Source organism: Octopus bimaculoides, chromosome 14, assembly GCF_046866305.1.
Source record: "Octopus bimaculoides isolate indiv1 chromosome 14, ASM4686630v1, whole genome shotgun sequence".
NCBI lineage: Eukaryota > Metazoa > Mollusca > Cephalopoda > Octopoda > Octopodidae > Octopus > Octopus bimaculoides.
The window spans coordinates 53,809,165-53,834,077 of NC_142941.1; the positions used below are offsets into that span (position 1 = coordinate 53,809,165).

Sequence of the window (24,913 nt, forward strand, 5' to 3'; positions counted from 1 at the left end):
CACGTGCTTTATTACACACATATACTCACTCACTGATACACACACGTTTGTAAAAATATGCACATTTCTCTCTGTCTCTGTCTCTCTCTCTCTCTCTCTCTCACACACACACACACACACACAACACACATTTTGATGTATCACGTTTCCTTTTGTTAACATGTTTCTATTAAGATATATTACATTTGTTTCAATTAAGTTTTGAAATAATGAAGAATTTAGTAAAATAACTTTGTCATTATGAAGCTGGCGTTTGGAGCATTTTTTTTTTGTTTTGAAAAAACTTGCATATGCAAGTGCTGCCAATTGAAAGCTCAGCATACCAGATGCTAGCAAGGGGTCACCAGGAGAGAATACGCGCCGTTTCAGGGGCCTTCCTCTCGACGGCATCATTGTGCAATCCCCTCCACCCCAACATCACCTCCCTGAAATGAGTCCTCGTTGGCTAGATCAACTGGTTATTAGGTTTCGCGGATCTATTTTAAAACGGGGGCCACATTTTTCATTAATGTTTTACGTAGTGTTTTTGGTACGGAAAGACTTTCAAACTTCGTATACTTATCTATTTTGTGTTATAGAACAGAAAAATATTTTTGTATTCGAATTTATTTCATGTAAAAAATTGTCTTATTTCGATAATTTCAACCAATCACTGACAAGTATTCAGTTGTTTATATTTACTCCTTTGGCTGATTAAGCGATGTAAAGCGTATTTAATCTCCATACCTTCGTTTTATTTGCTTTTTTCATTTTAAATTTGCTTTAACCCTAACCCTAACCCTAACCCTAGGGTTAGGGTTAATTGTTTCAGAATCGTTTGTTTATGTAGTCGGCACTTAATGTATATCGGCTAAATGGACGTCAGTGATTGGTTGAAATTACAGAAATACGACAACTTTAACATGGAGTAACTTATGAATTTCTTTTTTTTTAAAGAAGATAAGAGAAAAAGATGTTTTATATGACACATTCTACCAGTGTTCCAAGTTTCAAAGTGTTTCGTTAATGAAAAATGTGGCCCCCGTTTTAAAAAATTCTAACCATTCTCATCATCTCTTTAGAACCAAATCCAGTGGCTTGCCTTCTCCACTGTACTCGAGATATCACTCGTGGTGGTATTTGCCAAGTTCATTTCCATATTGGTCATTGGATTTGATTGATTCTCGACCAAGCATGGGGTTCTAACATCTACCAATGTGAATTGGTAGATATTACAAAAGATTACGGAGGTGATTATTGTAAATCCGTAGCCTCTGCCAGTCTTGCTTGGTGTCAATAGTATTTCCCATTATCAGCTTGTCTTTCCGAGCAGTCTTCTTGTCTTTTCAAGATGCCTTACCGTCCTTTTGGTATGTTAGTGGAAACCACCATAAGTTCTTAGACCTTTGCAAACACCTTGCTGGCGTTTCGAGCATAAATTAACATGAAGCTTTAATGGAAGATTTTAATTTAGTTCACTTTAAAATAGGAACTTTTTGTCACAGAACAAAGCTTTTTAACCATACAACCATACATATACATGCACGAATACACACACGCACACATACACATGTACGCATGCATGCACGCACGCACACACACAACATACCTTGAAAAACATACATAGAAAAACGAGTTCGGTGAACTATTAAGAGAGATATAAGCAAAACGAAGGTGATAAACATTGCAAAACGACTGAACAGTTAGAAGTCATGCTGTCAGGCACCTTAGATCAGGGCTCGGGGAACTTTTTAACCAGTTACCCCAAAATATATTATTTACGCCGACGTCACCCTCTTGATTTGAAAGGAAAAAAATCATAGATTCTTTGAATTCAAAAGGTTTATTGAATCTATTTATATGGAGAACACAATTATATTATAAAAAGATAAGACATGCGATAAAATAAATTAATATTCTCATTATAAAACAAAAAGATTTTTCTAGAAACTTTCTCACTTCAGGTTTTGGAGATATGATTCATTTTTGTTACAATTACAACAAAATTGGGACATTTTCCGAAGTCCTCTCCCCACCTCAAGATTTACCCCACAAATTACTTTATAATCGTAATGTATGCCGTTTGAAAGGTATTTCTATGAAATTTCAATGAAAAAACCCCATTTTCCTAAAAGTTGAGGGAAAAACTTGGATCTTGTGAATTTTCCGAAGTCTTCTCCTCCACCCTTCCGTTGCTTTGCTCGCATTTTTTTTTTCATATTCGTTTCCTACACATTATTTTACACCCATTCCAGTAATTTTTTTGGATTTTCATTTCTGGGTCAAGATGTAAACATTAACCCAATTTAATATATATATATATATATATATATATATATATATATATATATCCAAGAAAGTTAGCGGTTGTGAATCCAACCCACTAAAGGATAATATCTGTCCAATATACTGCTGGTAGAATACCCAATTATTATTACACAAGTGTTTTTTCATTGCATGACAATTACATTATCAAGTGTAATAAATGAGTGAGGGTAAACAGTTATTTTACCAGAGCAATAAGAAAATGGAGGGAATTAATAGGTGGTATTCATCAACTTATAGACATTATATTATGTCAATTTATTTATCTATTTACTAAAATGACAATTATAACAATATACATACATGTGTAATCGACTTAATTCCTTTGTCTGTCCTTGTTTGTCCCCTCTATGTTTAGCTCCCTGTGGGCAATAAAGAAATAAATATTATAATGTTGGTTTGACGATGCACCGTGGGGCCAAACCCCTTATGGACAAGAAACCCAGAATAACCCTATAAACCGGCCTCCCCCAGTATTATGTATGTATATATACATAAGCATTGGACTCGCTCTCATATATGTCGACACATCACATGTATCTATAAAATGAAACTTGAAATTTCGAAAAAAAAAAAAAACTGATGTCAGTGCGTATTCACCATTTTTTTTTACCACTTCAAATTAATTAAAAAATAACAATTTTTTAGAAGTATGGGAAAAAACAAAGTTGGGTGGGGGCACCCTTGTGTAGATATGCCAATGTATACATATATTTTCATTACATTTTTCACCCTTAATAAATTAAAAATTTTCAGAATCGTTAAAGAGAAAATGTCTTGCAGTATTCCATTTATTTACACTCTGGATTCAAATCCTGCCAAGATCAATTTTACCTTTCATCACTTCTAGACTTGTGTCTTAATTAGGAATCAGAACAGTATAATTTTTCTATACATTATAGTGACGCACCTAGACACATCATCAGTGATGTTTCTTGGGGTCATTGGGTATCTCGAGTCTGTCAACAATTAGGCACCCTCAGCCAGGCGACCCAGCCAAGGTTGCGCAAACCCCCAACTTGTGTCCACTTAACAATTACTCCAAGAAGCATAACATTTTTCAGAGGCCACATCTCTTAACCATAACCACCTTGAGGCAACCTGCTGCCTCTATAACAAATTTTCATGGCCTTCTTTATATTACTTCTATAACTTCGAAAATTAATATACAGTAATACCTCACTTTGCGATGATCCACTTTGCCAGACCCCGGGTTTACGAGTTTTATTTTATAATAAATATAAAAAGGTTAAACAACCATCTTGTGTGTATGACAACGTCAAAATTTTTAGAAAGTATTTCTTGGTACGGTGTATAATTTGAAGGAATGAGGATGCCATTATTTTCTTTTTCACTAATTTTAATGTTATTTGCACTCATTGAAAGTTTTTTTCCATTTAGTAAGCATCTAGCTTTTTTCTGTCGTTTTTTAAAAACAGCATTTTCTTCGTTCATGTCTGTGTTTTCTCCGATTTTGGATTTGTATTTTAATGTGATTTTGTAATATAATTGTATCATATACATACGTATTATATATGTAATTATTAAATTCAGATCTCAATTTTCATGGAATAATTGTAAAATAAAACTTTGCTTAAAAAAAAAAAAAAAGAAAAATGGAGAAAATTTAATTTTTGGTTGATTCTCAATCTTTGATTGGAATTCAAAGATAGTTTTTTTTTTCTTTAATACATAATAAAAAAAAGTGTTACGGGAAGAAATTTAAAGAGTCTATGCTTAAACCAAAGGTGGGGAAACCCCCGCCCGCCCATTTTATTGCGCCCCCAGGCTGGTATAGTCGTATGTACAAAATATACTCAATTTTTCAATTATAAAATTTATACAATATTCTTATGCTTCTTTGCAACATAGGTCGCGTTTCCACTACGACTTAAAACGGTTAGACTCGAACAGAAAATCATCCGGTAATTACCATTTGAATTGAAATTTTAATTTTCACTAAAAAACACATATTGCTAGGTTTGTACCACCCCCTTGAGACCCAACTATAAATAGCTGAAAAATATAGAATACCCCATAAGTGATATAAAAGTCCTAAATTCAATGGCGGCGTTAATGTAGATGTTACGCGTTAATTTAATGTGTTAAACTTATCTTTATTAATGTATATACAAGATTTACACAGCTATAAGGGTTAGAACTTGTGATCTGCCCGCCACACTAAAAAGTTTCCCCCTCTACTGGCTTAAACGAATAAATGCTTTATTTTTTATTCATCGATACATCAAAAATCTGACTTTTGATCGTTGCAGAAGGGAGCGCAGTGGGAGGCTGCTTTGACATTGTGGTAGCTGCGAAGCTAGATCTGTCGTCTGCTTTAGTAAATACGTTCGTGAAGCAAAGTTTTATTTTATTTTATTTATTTATTTTTCACCGATGTCTAAAGCTGATTGAACTTTGACCTTTGAAAAAGGAGGTGCAGTAGGAGGCAGCTATGACAAGCGTGGTAGATGTCATACGAAAGCTGTCGTCTGCTTCAGTGAATTGTTTTTCTGCTTCATACACTCTGGACAAGACATGCAGATATGGCGCAGCGCAATAGTGAGACTGAGAGAAGTGCTGGTACGAAATGCAGCAAAAATCTCCCTCACCACCAACAACAATGGCAACAACAGAAACTAAAGAACCAAGAAGAAAATTAATAATGTTAACACAAACTACAACTTCGTCGATAAGAATAGTATAGTAATAATAACAATGACTCCGAAATAGCGACAGCAACATCAACGGCCATCTCGAATTAATTGCTCACTGAGAAGTGAATTCACCTACAGTTGTTTGAATAGAAAGATGACAAAGGTGCAAAAGCCATTTTTCATTGTGAGTAGAAAAGTACCTGAAGAGTGAGGTGGTGCATTTGGTACCCCAGAATTATTATCTGCAGTTGTGTGATAAAAAAAAAAAAATGATGTGGACGGGGACAAAGCCATTTTTTTGTTGCAGTTAGAAAAGTACCTGAAGAATGGAAGAGGTGCCACAAAAGCAAACAGTGTGTTTCCAGAATTTTCTTTTTTTTTTTCTTTTCACTATTCCTTTGTTTTCTACAATGGAGATCATAATTCAGAAAGAAATCTTTTGCTTTACATTTTAGCTCCCTGAACATCATTCTGTGCTCTTTTCCTTCCCTGTGAGGTTGTGATAGCTGTTTCAAAAATTTCACCTGCTAATGGAAGTTTATTCTGAAGTTAGGAAGAGAAAGGAAAAAAAAACTCTAACTCCTGTGTACCTGAGTAATATTTTTAATTCTTATCAACATGTTTTGTTAATCTACTAAAGTGAATATTCATAATGTACCACCAAATTTAAATCAGGAATTTTGGTGGAAGTTATAGAGGAACAGGGGGAAGTAATATTCAATCTTCCTTACATGAAAAATACCCAGAGATGGAAGTTCTTACATGTAAAACTTTGTAGAAATTCCATTCTAATTCCATTCTAATTCTAAATACAAAACATGATAATAATAAAAAACAGAAAACCAGAGGGATTTCATTACAGTGTCACTAACTAACTTATGCATTTTCAGTTTCCTTGTCATGTAACAAAACTTCCTTAATAACATCAATAAGAAAATAACAATAACAAAATCGACATCAACAGCCACAACAATAAATTGCTCAAAAAAAAAAAGCAAAATAAATTGCTTAAACAGCTAAATAAATTGCTCAAAAGACAAACACTTGTACTACCTCCAAAGGCTGTGAAAGTTTCCCTCTCCTAAACAACACAAACAATAAAACTCTTGCTGACATATCTGCCTTTCTCAGATACCTCATCTATCCATGAAACTGAATCTGAAGATTAGCTTTTAATCAGACTGAAAAAAGAGAAAGATCCTCCAAACCTGAAAACTTTGTAGGTCTAAAGTCACCTGGAGAATGGTTGGAGTGTGACTGATCTGCAAGATGGAAAAATAAGAACAACAGCTGCAATAGCAAGAACTTGGACAAACACTTCTCAACTTCAATGTTGTTCACGAGAACATCGTAGCAGTGATAGAATTAAAAAAATTACAAACAAAAATAAAGCAAATAGGAAGGTGAGAGGAACCAACTCCTCCTAAAAGTAACCCAATGAGAAACTCCTACTGAGGACAATACTTGGAGTATATAGAACTATAAAAGAGAAATTACCAATGGACCTGGGCTATTTATAAAGACCCCAGCACTAAAAATGCTGGAGAGGTATTTTAAGGAATTAAAAATGTACAATGCACCTCAACATGAACTATAAGGTAAGTGGTATTTTCTCTTACTTAGAGCAGCATTGAGTGTGGTTTGTATGAATGCACAAGGTGGCCCAGGCAAGTGGTTGGAAGCTGGTTCACATACTGAATGACTTCAAGATACTAAACATATATCACATTTTCTGGTATACAAACTGGCATAGTTTGTGGTGTAAACATTCAAACACCATCATTGTCTTTCTAAATCCTACAGCATATCACAAGGAATCTTTTGTCCTTCTTCAAAGTTGTTTTAATGTATATGTCAACCTATTTTGGGGGGGGGGTTGTAAATTTTGATCTGAAAAATTCAACTTGTATGCAAGAAAATACAGTATGTAAGAGCAATGTTTCTGCGTTGCATGATCTTAAGCTTACACCTCACATAAATAAATGATTGTTCTGGAAGGATTTTGGAACTCCAGGTAAAGCTGATCTTTCAGAAATTAGATGGTATGGAATCCTAGATATTTGCAGCAGTAAAAGCTGAGTCTTCTGGTTGTTTATGCCTCAACAAGGGTCAGGCAGTCAAGTTATTTTAGACAGCAGCAAACTTTCATAAGAACATCTCACTCATTAATATTAATGAATGTTTTGAGGGCAGGGAGCTGGAAGAATCATTGGTGGAGCTGTACGACAGTCACCCCCCCCCCCTCACAAAAACCAAGCTTTCAGAAATTTTTTTTTTCTCAGTGGATTCCTAGGTTTTCGATGACGGAGATTCTGAATATGCAAAAAATGATGTTTTCAAAATTTTAAATTAATCCCACCCCCAATTTTTTAATTTTTAACTTTTTTTTCAAATCTATGTGGAAAATACAGAGATTAACAGTATGGCAAACAAGAAATTAACTAATTTCAAATTTTATATGAAAAACTTCAAATTTGATCCACACACCCCTCGCCACCCAGCGAAAAAGGGTACGTGTATGCAACAATCTCTACAGCTCACTGAAAATAAATGGCTGAAACCAATGGGGCGGGGGGGGGGGGTAAAATTTTGAAAGCCTGATTTTTTACAGAATTATTTTATATTGTGTTTGCTTCTATGAGAATCATTTACCTTTAAAGCGAAAAAACAAGACCAACATATACAACAGGTATATAAAACATTTTGTTTCACTTGTTTCAGTTGTTCATTTTCAGTGAGCTGTAGAGCTTGTTGCGCACGCACTCTTTTTTGCTGGGTGGCAAGGGGTGTGTGGATCAAATTTGGAGCTTTTTACATAAGATTTAAAATTAATTTTTTGTTTGCCATATTATTAATCTCTGTATTTTTCCATGTAGAATGAAAAAAAAAATTTCAAAAAAGCTAAAAATAAAAAAAAAGGGGCAGGATTTAAAATTTTGAAAACGTGATTTTTTGCATATTTGGAATCTCAGTCATCGAAAACCTAAGCTCCAAGGATTATTCCAAAATAATCCAGTAGCAGGAGCATTTCCTCTGTATGATGACATCAGGTAACCAATAACTATGGACAAGCTTTGCATAGCATTCTACAAGGTTTTTACCCATATCTTACTTAGTTGTGCATATATACACACACACACACACACACACACACATACATATATACATACATATGTATATATTTATATACTAGCAGAAATACCCGGCGTTGCCCGGGTTAAAGAGAATAATGAAATCTAAAAACGCCGTCTAGACTACGCATCATCTTTATATATAGAGATGTATATACACACACGCACCCAAACACACGTATATATATGTATATCAATATAAATATATGAAAGTCAATGAAGTTTCGTAAAAGAAGGTGATCATGTACATACTTTCTTGCTGTTGTGATTATAACACCTCATTGTAAACTATGTTCCTTGTTTTCCCTTGTGGAGCATATACAAATAGGTTTTTTGTTGCTGCCCACTCTTGAGCAGCCAACATACAGTTGTCCATGTGAGAAGCAGGGCTCTTCCAAGAGAAGACCAGCTACAGACAGTGTTTGACCCTGATATTTGTTTATGGACATGGCAAAAGTCACACGAAGGGGGAATTGTAGTCTTCTGAATGTAAAAGGAATGTCTGCTCCTGATGGAGTAAGAGAAATTCTTGGAATAAAGACGTCATCCCCTTTTGCACATCCAGAAAGAATGGTAGCCTCGATAACGTGTGACATCATTTTCTAAATAATGCTCATCTGTTATGTTCGGGTTAAAATTTCATCAACATCAAAAATATATGAATTTTCATGGGAGTTATGGCCGTTATGCAAAGAATATAATTTCCAAATTTCATAAAGATCCATTCAGTACTTTTGACGTAGTTTTGGATAAGAAAACAAATGTGTGTGTTTGTGTGCATGTGTATGTGTGTGTGATGCGTGTATATATGTATAGATATCTGTATGCATGTATATATGTATATATGTGTACATATTACATGTACATCTATATATATATATACATCTACACATATGTATACATATACATGTATGTATAGATCTATATACATATACGTGTACATCTATATGTATACATATACATCTCTCTCTCTCTCTCTCCTTCTCTCTCTCTTTCTCTCTCTCTCTCTCTGAAAGTATCTGTCATTACAGTATCGAAATGGTGTACATATACATGTATATGTATACATATACATCTCTCTCTCTCTCTCTTTCTGTCTCTCTCTTTCTCTCTTTCTGTCTCTCTCTTTCTCTCTTTCTGTCTCTCTCTTTCTCTCTTTCTGTCTCTCTCTTTCTCTCTTTCTGTCTCTCTCTTTCTCTCTTTCTCTCTCTGTGAAAGTATCTGTCACTACAGTATCGAAATGTGATTGTTTCAGTTAGTGGAATAGTTTCATTTTTAAAGTGAAAGTATTTGACATGAGTGTTTTTGTTTCACTTTTGACACGTAATACTTAAATAGTGGAGGAGATATTATGTTGCCGTGTGCTCGAACTTTGCAAGAAGTTAATAATTTTTTTTACTAAAACACAACTGGAACCCTAAGTAAGGCACGTGTAAAATTTGAATGAAATTGGTTGCGTAGTTCTCGAGTTTTAGGGATTCACACAGACAGACAGACAGACAGACAGACACACATTCTCATTCTTATATATATAGATATGAAGGAGAAATAAAAGAGCTTATGTGCTAATGTCACAAGCTCTTGTCTCTCCCCAATCTTCAAATAAAAATTACCGCAGAAGAAGAAAAAGAAGGTATAAAACTGAAACAAATGAAATGGAAAAAATGTAGAAGATTGAAACATCACAGCAACAACAATAATGTCCAGTTCAAAATGGCAGTTTTTGAGAGAAGGAAGTAACTTTATTGTAACAATTCTTCTGGAATATGTCAGAATTGTTTTCATTTGTTTTGTTGAAATCATAGAAGATAAAAATAGTCTAACAACATAAATTGTTTTATGAGTTCAGGCAAGCAGACAAAAGCCTGATTCTTTTCATTGTATCAGCACATTGAATTGCAAGGTATGATGACATCATGGAGACAGAGAATTATCTGAAGATCTTTTCCCAATGCATGTTCAGCTTCTGGAATTAGTTAGCATTACAATTCTGATAAATATAGAGGTTTATGAAGTAACAAAATATATTTAGAAGTAATGTTTATCCCCACTTAAATAAGGATGTTCTGTTAGAACAAACTATACTGCAGTCGTTACCATGAGAGAAATTCTCATATTGGCTTGATGTGCAAAATGGACTCTTGTTTATATTACTAGTGGTGAGATAAATCCTTATCACCTCCAGGGATGAGACCACCAGATTTCAACCTTCCTTGAAATTGGTAAGCTGATGACTTATACTCTCTCTCTATTATCAAATAATGAATAAATATATTCTTAAAGTCTTACTATGCATGCAAACAAACTAGAATATGTAGCCCCCAAAAGTCACTTGTCGCAACAACCACTAAAATGTTGACATGCTATATCTCTCCTTTATTTTGTTTATCATCACCACACTTCTGTGAACTACCCAAACTCACACAGATCATCTATATTTGCACAGTTCTCTTCTCCACCTTGTACATCAACAAAATTTTGTACAAACTGACTTTTGTCCATAGAATTACAACTTCCTGGAACTCACTTTCTACTCACACTTTATTTGTATGCAACAACCAGACAATTTCAATCTGAACAACGACTTTGCCAGTCTATGAGATATTTTCTGCAAAAATTATAGTCCTCCTTCCAAAACTGAAATGTAAATATACTTGTATATTACATTGATTTATATATTTGTCAGATCATCATCATCATCATCATCGTTTAACGTCCGCTTTCCATGCTAGCATGGGTTGGACGATTTGACTGAGGACTGGTGAAACCGGATGGCAACACCAGGCTCCAGTCTAATTTGGCAGAGTTTCTACAGCTGGATGCCCTTCCTAACGCCAACCACTCAGAGAGTGTAGTGGCTGCTTTTATGTGTCACCCGCACGAAAACGGCCACGCTCGAAATGGTGTCTTTTATGTGCCACCCGCACAAGCCAGTCCAGGGGCACTGGCAACGATCTCGCTCGAAAATCCTACAGGAGCCAGTCAGGCGGTACTGGCAACGGCCACGCTCAAAATGGTGCATCTCATGTGCCACCTGCACAAGAACCAGTCCAGGGGCACTGGCAACGATCTTACTTGGCTTGCCGGGTCTTCTCACGCACAGCACATTTCCAAAGGTCTCGGTCAGTAGTCATCGCCTCGGTGAGGCCCAATGTACGAAGGTCTTGCCTCACCACCTCAGCCCAGGTCTTCCTGGGCCTACCTCTTCCACGGGTTCCCTCAACTGTTAGGGTGTGGCACTTTTTCACGCAGCTATCCTCATCCATTCTCACCACATGTCCATACCAGCGCAATCGTCTCTCTTGCACACCACAACTGATGCTTCTAATGTTCAGCTTTTCTCTCAAGATACTTACACTCTGACGGGTATTCACATTGACATTACACATCCAACAGAGCATACTGGCTTCATTCCTTGCGAGCTTACGTATGTCCTCAGCAGTTACAGCCCATGTTTCACTGCCATGTAGCATGGCTGTTCGTACGCATGCGTCATACAGTCTGCCTTTTACTCTGAGTGAGAGTCCCTTTGTCGCCAGCAGGGGTAAGAGCTCTCTAAACTTTGCCCAGGCTATTCTTATTCTAGCAGCTACACTTTCAGCGCACCCACCCCCACTACTAACTTGGTCGCCCAGATAGCGGAAGCTATCGACTACCTCTAGTTTTTCACCCTGGAATGAGATAGAAGTTGTTTCCTGTTTGTTTACAGTCTTTATTGCACCTGAACATCTGCCACAAACAAAAACTAACTTGCTAGTTAACCTGCCTTTGATGTTGCTGCCCCTCTTATGTGTCCATAGCTTGCACCGGGTACATCTTATAGAGTTACTACCTACTCCTTTTCTACATACTGAGCAGGGCCATCTACCTGAAGGGGTTTGTGTTTTATCTACCTTCCTACTTATTAGGATTTTGGTTTTAGCTAGGTTGACTCTAAGGCCCTTCAATTCTAGACCTTGCTTCCACACCTGAAACTTCTCCTCTAGTTCTGATAGTGACTCCGCAATTAGGGCAAGGTCATCAGCATAGAGGAGCTCCCAGGGGCAACCTGTCTTGAACTCCTCTGTGATTGCCTGGAGGACTATGATAAATAAGAGGGGGCTGAGGACGGAACCTTGGTGGACCCCTACCTCTACCCGGAATTCATTGCTGTACTCATTTCCAACCCTCACCTTACTGGCAGCATCTCCGTACATGGCTCGCACAGCTCTCACTAACCATTTTTCTATCCCAAGTTTCCTCATTGACCACCAGATAAGGGATCGGGGGACCCTGTCAAAGGCTTTCTCCATGTCAACGAAAGCCAGGTACAGAGGTTTATCCTTAGCTAGGTATTTCTCCTGCAACTGTCTCACTAGAAATAAGGCATCAGTAGTGCTTTTACCTGGCACGAACCCAAACTGCATCTCATCTAAATTGATTCGCTCCCTAATTAGTTGGGCCATGTAAATTTTTTATGCATGCTTACTCATTCCTCCCTACTAACTCAAGCTTGTTGACCATGAGTTTGAATCAGTAGGGAGCTATCCAGGGGGAATTTTTTCTGGTGGCCACAGCTAAATAATATTTCTGATCTCCAGTTAAGTTACATTGTTGGTTGTTTTAATATCTGGAAGATTTCAGATAAGCACAATCTTCAGTTTGAGAATCCACTAAAGAATGGAGAGGTTTTGTTAAAGATACTCTGTGTTAATGAAATACATTCCAATTCATGGTCCTTGAGTTTCCAGATAAATTAGAGCAAGGATATGGAATTTTCCTATCTCTTGATCTTAATGCATAAATGCTGGTAATAACAGATTTTGAATGTTTTCACAGTGAGTACTGTGTGATTCCTTTCAATTATCTGTGGGTATCATAAATGTGCTGTATATCACTGCTTTAGAAAGGGGAATTTCTCAAGTTACAAGTTGGCTGTCTGGGTCAATGTTTTTAGTAGTTTTGGTGGGTAATCAAGGTTAAAGTTATCAAGTTATTGATGTTCAAGAGTTTGTTGCATTTGTTTACCAGTAGGAAATATTGCCCTACAATAGTTAGTAAGTTCTTGGTTTTATTAGCAAGTACATTCATGCTGAATGATGGGTTAAACCAGATTATCTTCCTCCTCCTGGTTCTTCTATGGTGTGGGGAGGAAGTACTTTTTGTACATCAGCATCGCACTAAAGCCACTTCTAGTTTGTGCTTAACTATAGTAAGTAGCTGCCTAATATATGTGCATGAAGGAGCATGTGTGTGCATGCCATGATGATATAAAGAAGAAAATAAACTGTAAACATCTGAGAAGATGCAAAGAGACACATACCTAAATTCCATAAGTTATGCAACACTAACATTTCTGGTCTCCTCCTAAGGAATGTTATTCTTTCTACTTTTCATATATTTATCCAAGATCTTTATTATTGCCTGACAAATGAAAAGAAAAATGGCTTCAACAAAAAAACAAACTTATAACCAACCTATAATAAAAACCAGGATTAGAGGAAACTAGTAGTAGTCTACAACAGACAAAAAAAAAGGATGGTTTATAACCAAAATACTTTTCACCATGGATCTGCTGTTTCAGGCTGACTATGGTTAAACAACAAAATCTATGGAATGGCTGAAATTAGGGATCAATTCAAATCTTAAAAATGAATAATAGGATAATAGAATCCTAGATACACTGAGTAATGGATATTGTGGTCACAGATGAATATTCTAGTCATTTTTAACTTTAGAAAGAAGGTTATATTAATGGATACTGTTTTGTTTTTTATTTGTTCATATTGTGCCCGAGAAAAAGATGGTATAATCATGGTTGGAATGCAAGTTAAATGATGAAAACAGTTAACACATCCAAAACATTTTCCATCTACGGATCACACAGTTATTCTCTCAAAATTCGCTGAGCTATAGAGATACTGAATCAGGGCTGACCTAAAACCAGAAGAAAGAAAGAAATAGTGAAGAAGAATAAGGAGGAAGAGGAAACTGATAAACCATACAGCTTTCAAAAGTTAACTTGAACAATAAATCTACTCACGGTTTTTTTAAGGGAAACTGCTATTTCATATGCTGTTCGACCACTCTGTAAAGGATAGAGAGAGAAAGAGAAAAAAAATGAAGCAAGTGTAAATGGTTGTTCATACATTGATATTAATTTCTAAGTAACACAGCTATTTATGGTAGGAGATAGGAGAATGTATCAACTGGATCAACTCCAATATATTTATTTTATTGAACACAGAGCCACAAGGTTCCAGTTTAATTTTAGTATATATTTTAAGACCCAAAGGATCATTGGGAAAGTTAATGCCATGAGGTCTAGAACTGGAACATTGAGAGACAAAACTAAATACTGAGAAATGTTTATTCAAGAAAGCCAGTTGATTCATTTCTTCCCTCATACCCTCTCCTGTCTTGAATCACAATAACAATTTCTAACATAAGCATAAGGCCACACATTTCAGGAATGAAGGCACAATCAATTATATTGACTCCAATACTTGACTGGTACTTTTTTTTAGCATGACTAAATCTATGAAGGCATCAAAACTAATAAACTCAGTTCATAACACAACACTATTTTACAAAACTATTAATAATAACTTATTTTTTTACTGGCTTGAACCAGCATTAATTATTAGTGAGACAGTGAGTGGCAGAACACCTGACAAAATGGCTTGTAGTATTTAGCTATGTTCTTTTCAAGTTCAATTCTTGCCAGGATTGATTTTATTATTTTTATTCATTAAAAAAAAAAGGAAAGAAAAGTATTTGCCATATAAGGAAGTTGAATGAAATTATTACTCTCCTTGTACCTATCTTGGAAATCATCATCACTATTATTATCATAACAGTATGGGCTGATCCTGGTGATCACAAGTTTAATTGAAAATTTCAACAGCCGTTTTGTTTACCCTTTGTAGCAAGTATATATTCACAATTTGGTTTGCTTAAGCTTAAATAGGCTCATAACAGTTTCTACACTTGTTTTATGCAAGTGGTCACATGACCAAACCCATTTGTGCCGATTGGATGCTTTAAGTTATCCAATCAGACTACTTGCCGGACCAGAAAAGCATTGTGTGTTTTGAGTCAACCTACCACTATAAATAATTTCCTCTAAGCTATCCACAGAGGAGAGAGAATTGTCAGCAGAAGACTTTAACATACTTTGTTCTTTTCCTGCGCACATCATCATGTACAAACTGCACGAGGAACCAATGTATTTTTACTAACAGTATTATTCATATTGTACCAGTTTGGCTGTCAATTTTAACCTGTCTTTGTATTTCTTGGCGCTCTTAATCACGACTCGTTTGAAACCAGATTATAATATTACCAGGTCCACAGGCACATCACTTTCCCTTGCTAAACCTAAAACAATGCACATAAAAATTCTTGGTTCACTTTTGTCTGACTAGTAAAATTGATCAACAATGTCAGTGATGATGATCTACAATGAATAATCAAGGAGACAGTAATCTGCTAACCGTATTTAATATTTTGATGTTGACGTTGTTCTCCAAGAGAAATTCTACTAATTGTTCATGATCATTCATGACTGCAATTATTAAACAGGTTTTTCCATCATTGTCTTTGAGATCAATATTAGCTCCATTGAAGATCAATGTCTTAGCAACTGATTTGTTACCAGAAAGAGAAGCTGAGGAAAAAAGAAAAAGAAAACACAAAACACTGAATACATCATGTCAATCCATACATATGAATTCCTTAATAGAAACTCAGTTAATATATTCAGTTTTCCTACTCAAAGACGTTGATGGGTGCAAATATTTCAATAGGGATATAAAAATCTTGTCTCTTTCAACAACACTAAAACACAATCACTGCACATCTCTAGCATACAATTTTGTACGTCACCCTTTCAAGTCTTGTACAACAGGCAATTAAAATCCTTAAAGTTGCTACAAATACAAAGCCTCAAAACCTCTGATGATCTTTCTTGACAACCATACACACATAACATAGTTACAACTGCATTTTAAAGTCAAGACTTGCTCTTCAGTTCCAGAAAATACTTGTTCTGATAAGCTGCTGACTCTCTGCAAAGCACAAGATTCACAATGGAGTACAACTCCTAAATTTGGAATGGTGCTACTGATGTGCTGTAAGTCCTTTCTTGGTTGGAAAAATTACCCTGGCCAAAAATACTTGTGGTCCAATAGATATAGAACATATTCACTCTTGAAAAATAAGGAACGCTAGTGGAATGTTTCAGTAAGAACTTTAAATCTTCAGTGAGGTTAGAACACTTGCACACACATTCATGCTCACACACACACACACACACACACACATACATGAACAACCTATCCCCACATGCTTTACAATTACTTTTAAAAGAATAAAAAGAATCAAACTACACTTAAAACTTACCACATCGCATCAGTGGAGTCCAAGCAGCATTTTTGTCTCGAATGTCCGCATCTGCTCCAACCCTTATCATCCATGATATGATCTCGCAGCTGCCACTGTCAACAGCATGATGTAGTGGACTAGATCCACCAAAATCAAAATCTTCAAAAGGTGCACCATTTTTATGTAGGATCTTTGCAGCTTGCAGATTGCCACAGATGCAAGCATGCATTAAACTGAGGTAGCAGCCCCACAAAAAATAGGAAAAAAAATTTTTTAGCATATAAATTTTTATCATTTTTTATTTATAATTTTAAATTAATAAAGCTGAAATATTAAAAAAAACTGTACTGAGAGGGTAAGATGGAGTGGAAAAAAGATTCAAATTTTAAATTGAAAACTTTTTTTTTATTTCAATTTGAAATTCAAATTTCCATTTGTATTTTTTTAAAACACAATAAATTTTAGCCTAAGTTTGAATTTTAATTTCAGTTTTAAAATGATTTTTCTAAGTGATAGAATCACTTGAATTTTATTTAATTTGAAATTTTAATTCAAGTTTAATTTTGTGTACAAAATTTTAGTCAAGTTTTAGTTTCTGTTATAGTACTTAAATATATATATATATGAGATATGAAAACACATACACACAGAGTCATGGAAAACAAATGCTTTATGTGATTCTACCTTGCACCTTTGGAAAATAATATTGCCTTATTCTGATTTAGCATTTTACCACAGAGATGAGAAAATCTAGTGAAAGAAAATAGCTAGCCATTAATAAGTCAAGACACAAAATGCAGTCATCCAATCATTGTCCTTCTTCCCTTGTTATTGTTGAATAAATAAAACTAGATTTTAAATACTCACGCTGTTTTTCCTGACTCATCTTTAGCAGTGACAGATGCTTTCAAGGACAACAGTAATTCCATAATCCTGAAATATGTAGGGAAATATTTCACGATATGTATAGTTGCTGTAGCAACATAAAACAAATACCAAAGGACAGTGAATTGCAAACTCAGTACATGAAGCTGATTAAATAATACGTACTACATTTAGAGAAATTCTTTTATACTCTCTGTTCAAGCTTGCAAGACTATTCCATTTTTCAAGTATTCCAGGGTGGATAAAATATGTACCTGCTAAGTACCAGGGCTAGTGGGACAGTCTTTATGATTCTAAGTTTCTACAAAATTCAGCTATTCTCTACGTTATAGTACTGCTCACAAATATATTTAGGACTACATTTATTGCACACAAACATTCTAGATCACAGTCAAGGAGGACTAGCAAGGGTTATGGGCACTGCTTTACTCTGACTAAATATTAATTTCTAATAGAGGCACAAATCCATAAATTATATTTACCTTGGACAGATGAATGATAAAGACTTCTACAATAGGATTTCAACACAATACAAAAAGACATAAATAAATAATTCTTTTTAATTTTTTGCACAAAGCCAGCAACTTGAGGGGAGGGGGGCTAGTCAATTACATTAAACCCAGTGCTCAGCTGGTACTTAATTTATTGACTGCAAGAGGAAGAAAGGTAAAGTCAACCTCAGTGGCACTTGAAATCAGAATGTAAAGTTGGAGGAATGCCATGAAGTATTTTATCTGGCCATCCAGGTATTTAATTTGTTGCTCTACCTATTGTCATCCACCACTCTTCTCCATGAAAAGAAATTCTAAGATGACCAGCAACAGTATTCATCAACTAAAATCAATTCTTTAAAAAGTGAACAGGTTTTTTTGTGTCTCATGAAAAGAGGTAATATTTGTGTGTGTATGTATATATATATATTGTGAGTACTTACTCAATATCATTCCGTTTTGTTGCAATCATTAATGCAGTTAGACCTTGATCAAGTGGCATATCAACTAAGACCTTTCTGTAACACATTATGGAAAATTGTTATAATACATAACCAACAACTTCATGATTGATAATTCTTATTATTTATTATCATGGTCATCGTTATCATCATATTTCATTGCTCTTTTTTAAATCATCACTATTGTTGTCATTATTCATCATTGCCTACATTATGATGATCATTATACAAGGTATGTTCAAAAAGTATCTAATTTTATTTCTTTCCTGCTAAAACTAATGCTGCACCAGCAAAATCCTTTGGGTGGAAGAGTAATGCCACCCTTTCTATGCATGTGGGAAAATTTTCACACCCATAGGTTGTATCAGTTCCCAGCTTTTATGCCTAGAGTACAGATATGCAGTGTGCACTCATTGGATTTTTTGTATTCATACAAGTTGACCAAATGCATTGAACAGAAATCATAAACACATGTCTCATCACCAGTGATGATGGTCTTCATGAAGTCTGAGTCATGGTTTGCACAGTCCAGCATGTCCTGAACGATTTCTATGTGGAGTTGCTTCTGCTGCTCTGCTAGCACTTTGGGGACAAATTTTGCCAATACTCTCCACATGCACTGATCCTCCATTAAAATGGAATGCACTGATCCTGTGCCTATTCCTACTTTGTGACCAACTTGATTGTTACACAATGGTCTTCCATGACTATTTGCCAAATCTTCTCAATCAGCTCCTCATTTCATCTCATGGATGACCTGCCTGAGCATACATCACTCTCAACTTAGGTGTGGCCATGTTTGAAGCAGTTGTATTACTCCTTGATCTTCGTTTTGCTCATAGCATCATTGCCAAAGGCCTGCTGAATCTTCTGGATGCTTTGAGTTTGAATATCACCAAGCCTTTGGCAAAACGTGATGCAATATCTCTGCTCAATGCATTTGGTCATCTTGTGTGAAAACAAAAATCTGACAAATGTACATTACATGTCTGTACTCTAGGCACAACAGCCAGGAACTGACACAGCTTACTGGTGTGAAATTTTCATGCATGCTCAGGAAGGGTGGTAACAGCTTCCACCCAAAAGATTTTGTCTGTGTTTTGACAGGAAAATAGTTAGATGCTTTTTGAATGCACCTTCATCACCATCACTGTTCAACATCCTCATAATCCTTATCATTCATTTACAAAGAATCAATGATTTTTAACTTGGTTCATAGAAATATATTTTCCCAATAGCCCCTTAGGATGATTCTTAAAGGCTGGTATTTAATTCAAGGTTCATAATGTTAAAAGGAAAAGTAATAAATTTCTGCCCACTTCTCATGCATTCTAAACAAAGCATTTGGTCAATTTTACAAGAATTATAAAATTTCAGAACTTAAAAACAAAATGTGGTCTCAAATATTAAAGACAATAAGGTAGGGAGTTTGGTTATAACAAATATCTCTTGTTAGTATACATATGGTATAACAACAAGAATGTTATTATACCATATAATAGCTCAAATATTGATCCACAAATTGATAGTTTGCTTTTGTCAAGAACCATCTATCATGAGACAGGCTGGTATCAACAGACCTGGCTACAGCATCACAATTTAGACCAATCAGCTAGTGCATCTGCTTCATCAACAGACATGTTTTTTGGGTCAATAAACTGGTATAACTGCCCATTCATCTGCTCAGATCCATTAATGTAAGAAAATTATAAATTCATTTCATTATTAACAAAACTGCAGGATAACATTTAACAATGATTTTACTTATATTCTCTACTAGGTGATAAATCAATGTAGCTGTAACAAGCTATATCCACTATAATAAATTGTATGTACAATAGAAGGCTTCCATTATATGAACAAAATAATACACTCAGAAAAGATTATTGTAATCCAGATACCACCATACAGAACAATGACAGTACAACAATCATACCTCAAATTGCAGAGTTTGTAGCTGAGCTGCACAAGAATTACTCCAAATTTACCTGACCACCTTTGACCATCAACTCAGATACCTGACTTTTTCATTCTCAGGAGCTGTTGGTATTCTTTAGCCACTGTTGAGTTTTAATCAAAAAGCCCTATCATCAAAGGCATTCCTGCTTTAACCATCCTATACACTTCCTTTATGCAGTAAAATAATAACAATGAAAGTGAAAACAATAAATAAATAAAACTTTGTTCTTTACCTAGAAGTAACCAGTTTCTCAAGTTCAGAAAAATTTCGGTTTTGTACATATTTTTGTAGATCATCTGTAGAAAAGGCAGAGATGAGGTTGTACTTGATAGATAGATGATAGAAATTTAATTATGTAATTTGAAGAGATATAAGCGTTTGGGTGATGTATAAAAGAAAAACCAACTTATAGAAAAAAATGTGAAAATGAAGGCAAAAGAAGACGTGTTGTTAATGTTTAATCTTAAATCAAAGCTAATTGAGTTGAGCTATTATCAAAACAATTCTAGCTATAATCTTCCTGTTTCTTACAGACATCTATGACTATATTAATTAATGTATCCATTCTGTTTTCAAGAAGTACGGTGGGGTGGATTAAATGTTCTCACACATATATATATGTTCACACAAATTCAAGATACAGACCAGTTATGAACCAACATTCCCTCATGTATACACATTTTTCATGCACTCATTTGCTTGTGCATTCACACACACACACACACATTCATTTGTGTATACATGCTTATTCTTACATGCACCCATATTTGCTCCCATATATATAGACAAGCATGTATAAAAGACGTAATATTTTCATGTATCCATCCGCATTTGCAATTCCTCATTCAAAATTCATTGGCAGGAGCTACAGAACACACCAGTCTTATCAACAAGTTCGTCATGGATTTTCGTGATGTTTTCATTCATTCAGGAGATGAACGAGGTTGGTTTTCAAGCAACAAGTAACCATTCTTAAAGCATGAAAACCACTTGTAAACTTGTTTTTTGCTCATGGCCACATCCTTGTAAGCTGTTTGAAGTATGACAACTGTTTCAGCTGCTGTTTTCCCCAGCAGAAAACAGAATTTCATGGAAGCACAACATGACAGTACAACTTCACATGATGCCACTGGTCGGCAGACAGATGCCTGAGGGTCACATCAAGTGGCTTCTAGTGGTTGAAGCCTGAACTACAATGGGCTTGTCCCACAAAACATTTCTCGTTACTTTTGAATACCCCCTCGTAGATATGCAATGTTTATATCTAGCTCGTGTCTTCCCTTGAAAAATCCTTTATGATCGACTACACCATGGTCAACACATGACTGGAGAACCAAAGAGAAGCTCAAAGATCAACTGAAGTCAACTTTGAAAAGGAGTAATGTCAACCAATAAAAAATGGAAGACTATGTTGGCTGCCGCACACTTTGGCAATCTCATTGCTGGATTGAACATTATGGAGGGTAAATGCTGCTCTGGTATCACACTCAGAAGAAGCCCTGCAAAGGCTCATCAACTGCTTTGAGCAAGTATGTAGAGACTGGCTTAGTTATCAGCCTCAAGAAGACCAACACCATGGGTCAGGCTACATCAGACATCCCAAACATACATATTGGAGACCACAGACTACAAGAAGTGGAGTTTACCTATCTTGGCCCTACTGTCACCTACAACCTATCCCATGATGCCGAGCTCAATATATGCATTGGCAAAGCAGCTGCTGTGATGGCCCAACTCTCCAAACGGGCATGGGACAACAAGCTGACCAAGACCACAAGAATGAAGATTTACCAGGCATGTGTACTTAACACTCTACTGTATGGCAGTGAGACCTGGACGCCATACACATGTCAAGAGCGTCGCCTAAATATCTTTCACCTGTGCTGCCTCCGGAAAATCCTTGGCATCAAATGGCAGGATCATGTCCCCAACAAAGATTTCCTCAAGCAAGCAGGAATACCAAGCATGATTTTACTCCTCACACAAAAACGTATGAGATGGCTTGGACATGTTAGTCATATGGAAAATGGCAGAATCCCCAAGGACATACTCTACGGAGAGCTTGCTAGGGGCACTAGGTCTGTTGGAAGACTGTTCTTATGGGAAAAGGATGTCTGCAAAAGGACATGAAGGCCTGTGACATCAATATTAGCAACTGGGAAGCGGTTGCCAGCAACCGTGGAGATTGGCGAGTGAGAGGGAACACAAACGAGTGACAAAAGGACAGGAGAAATGGAAAGACAAGAAAAGACAACAACAAGAAACTATGACATTATACAACCAGCCAGGCAAAGTCTTCGCTACATCTGCGTCACCTGCCAGAGGGAGTGTTTGTCCAGAATAGGACTACACAGCCACAGCAGATGTAAATGACAGGAAATGTAAAAACTGGACTGGATTATTTTATGCACAACTACCATTGTCTCTCGAGACAAAAGGATGCCAACAAATGTGCTTAGCACTACCAGGAGAATTTAGAAAAGGGGCATAGAAATACACACTCTTCTATATATCCCATCTAGCACAGAAGTTGTGTATGAAGGATCAAGAAATATAGACACCGAAAACACTTCAAAAAACCCTACAAAGGAAGAAAATAATTATCTGATAAGTATAGAACTAGTGAGAATAAGTTTATCACTGTTTAGCTTCTGATTGAACAGACCTACAATCAGAATCACTCCAGTCTGATCATTCTATCTTTTATCAAACAGTGTACTTAGGCTACATTATCCAATGAGTCTTTTTTAAAAAAGACAGCAGGGTGTGATTTGAAGATCATCATCAACATCTTTTAATGTGCATCTTCCATATTGGCACTGGTTGGAAATTTGACAAGATCTGATGGTTTGGAGGATTGTGTTCTGCTTTGGAATCATTTTTATAGCTGATACCCTTACTAATGCCAACCAGTTTACAAAGTGTAATGGGTACTTTTTTGTGTTACTGCTTCTAGTCTAGGAATCTTTCTGGGCATTTGAGAAAATCTATTTCCTTTGTACTCTTAAATTCTATTGCTCCTGTGCATTTGCCACATACAAAGTATATTTTCTTTGTTAATCTCTCTGTGATACCACTGCACCTCTTGTGTCCACAGATTATATTAACTACAGCGTAAAGAATTTCTGCTTACTTTTTTCTTCATATTGAACAAGGCCATTTTCTATATGGATACAAATTTGCTTTCTTACTTACTAAAACTTTCGCTTTGCACCCCTCTGTTATGACCTGATGGACTGTGAGCAAGCAGAATTGTTATCGTGCCAGGTAAAATGCCTAGTGACGTTTCTTCCGTTCTTCGTTCAGAGTTCAAATTCTGCCGAGGTCGACTTTGCCGTTCATTCTTTCCAAGTTAATAAAATAAGTACCAGTTGAGTACTGATCAATGTAATGACTAGCCCCCTCTCCAAAAATTGCAGGCCTTATGCCTATAGTAGAAAGGATTATTATTATTATAACGTGTTATTTCCTTTGGGTCAGTTTTGATTAATGTGTTAGATTACTTTCGATTAGTACCGGAGGTCAAGGACGTTCTAATTACGAACGCATTCAGCAAGATTACGCGTTAACGAATGTGCTTCGATTAAAAGAAAAAAGGATAACGGAATGTGTACTTCCTCCATCTTTTTTTAAGACTCAGAGGGTGATATGTTGGAAATTGAGATGATATTTCTGGTGATGCCATAGAAGCTCCTTCATTGGTTCAATCAAAAAATATCTTCTAGGATCTTTTCTGAAAAGATCCACGTTGTAAAATGAACTAAATTACCAGCGTAAACCGTTAGTGATTTGGCTTTCTCTTCTGAGAGAACTACTTATTAAAGATAAATAAGCAACAAAACAAAAATATAATCTCGACCTACTTGCTGACATTATGGGGTACAGAAAAATCCACCAAGAGAATATATAAACTCCTATGGAGATTAAGTAAGTGGATAAAGATGACAATCACAAATCTTTTTTTTCCCACCCGTAAAGAGCTGGAAACTTAGTCGTTAGACCTTGTACATTACTGGCAGTTAATGACAAAAGCTACTCAGAAAATCCCTAATAAAACGCTAAGAAAGTATGCACGTGTTATGTTACGTAGACATAGACGTATGTAAATGCACACACATCTCTTTCACACATTACATTTTTCTTCTATTTTAATCTTTCATTTTCTCTCTGTATCTGTTTGTTTGTCAGCTTATACATGTCATTCAGGTTGTCCTGTGGTTTCTAAGGGAGGTCACTATATGTCAACAAAGCAACAGTCTCATTGCAGCTTCACTACATGAACTGAACTGCCCGTTATAAGGTGAAAAGAAGAATGTGAAGTTAAGGCAACTGTACGAGTTAACCAAAGATGGGTTAATATTGTGTACATATACAATATTGGAAATATACAGTGTGGTTTTAACATGAGAAACAGCAACAAAATTACAGGAAATACTGTAAATACCGTACAGATATATAAAATTAAAAATATATATTTTATAAAATTATTTAACATTAAATGTATGAAAATCAAAGAGTATTGTTACCCATTGTAAACGACAGATGAGTATTTTGTGATAGAGGTGATGGTAGGGAGTATAACTTGTCATTTTGTATTAGAGCTATGATGCTACACTAGTACCTTGCCTCACACTCATACAAATCTCGGGTGACTGAAGGA

The 24,913-nt window shown here is 35.8% G+C and overlaps 1 protein-coding gene across 3 annotated transcripts; it reads right to left on the minus strand.

Annotated features, from left to right (window-relative positions):
• Positions 1 to 9,794: 9,794 nt before the first annotated feature.
• Positions 9,795 to 24,304, minus strand: LOC106868558 (transient receptor potential cation channel subfamily A member 1 homolog). Of its 3 annotated transcripts, none has more exons than XM_014913878.3 (9): positions 24,117 to 24,304; positions 20,486 to 20,549; positions 18,276 to 18,350; positions 17,324 to 17,389; positions 16,475 to 16,689; positions 15,568 to 15,740; positions 14,115 to 14,159; positions 13,395 to 13,495; positions 9,795 to 10,058 (listed from the first exon to the last, which is right to left on the minus strand). In XM_014913878.3, exons 1-8 carry the CDS (start codon positions 24,124 to 24,126, stop codon positions 13,439 to 13,441), a joined length of 705 nt encoding a protein of 234 aa, XP_014769364.1. In that variant the 5' UTR covers positions 24,127 to 24,304; the 3' UTR covers positions 9,795 to 10,058; positions 13,395 to 13,438. The 3 variants fall into 3 exon arrangements, with proteins under 3 accessions (XP_014769364.1, XP_014769365.1, XP_089219095.1); XM_014913879.3 differs by having other exon boundaries at positions 23,449 to 24,304; XM_089362969.1 differs by lacking the exon at positions 9,795 to 10,058 and adding an exon at positions 10,711 to 10,729.
• Between the last annotated feature and the right edge of the window lie 609 nt (positions 24,305 to 24,913).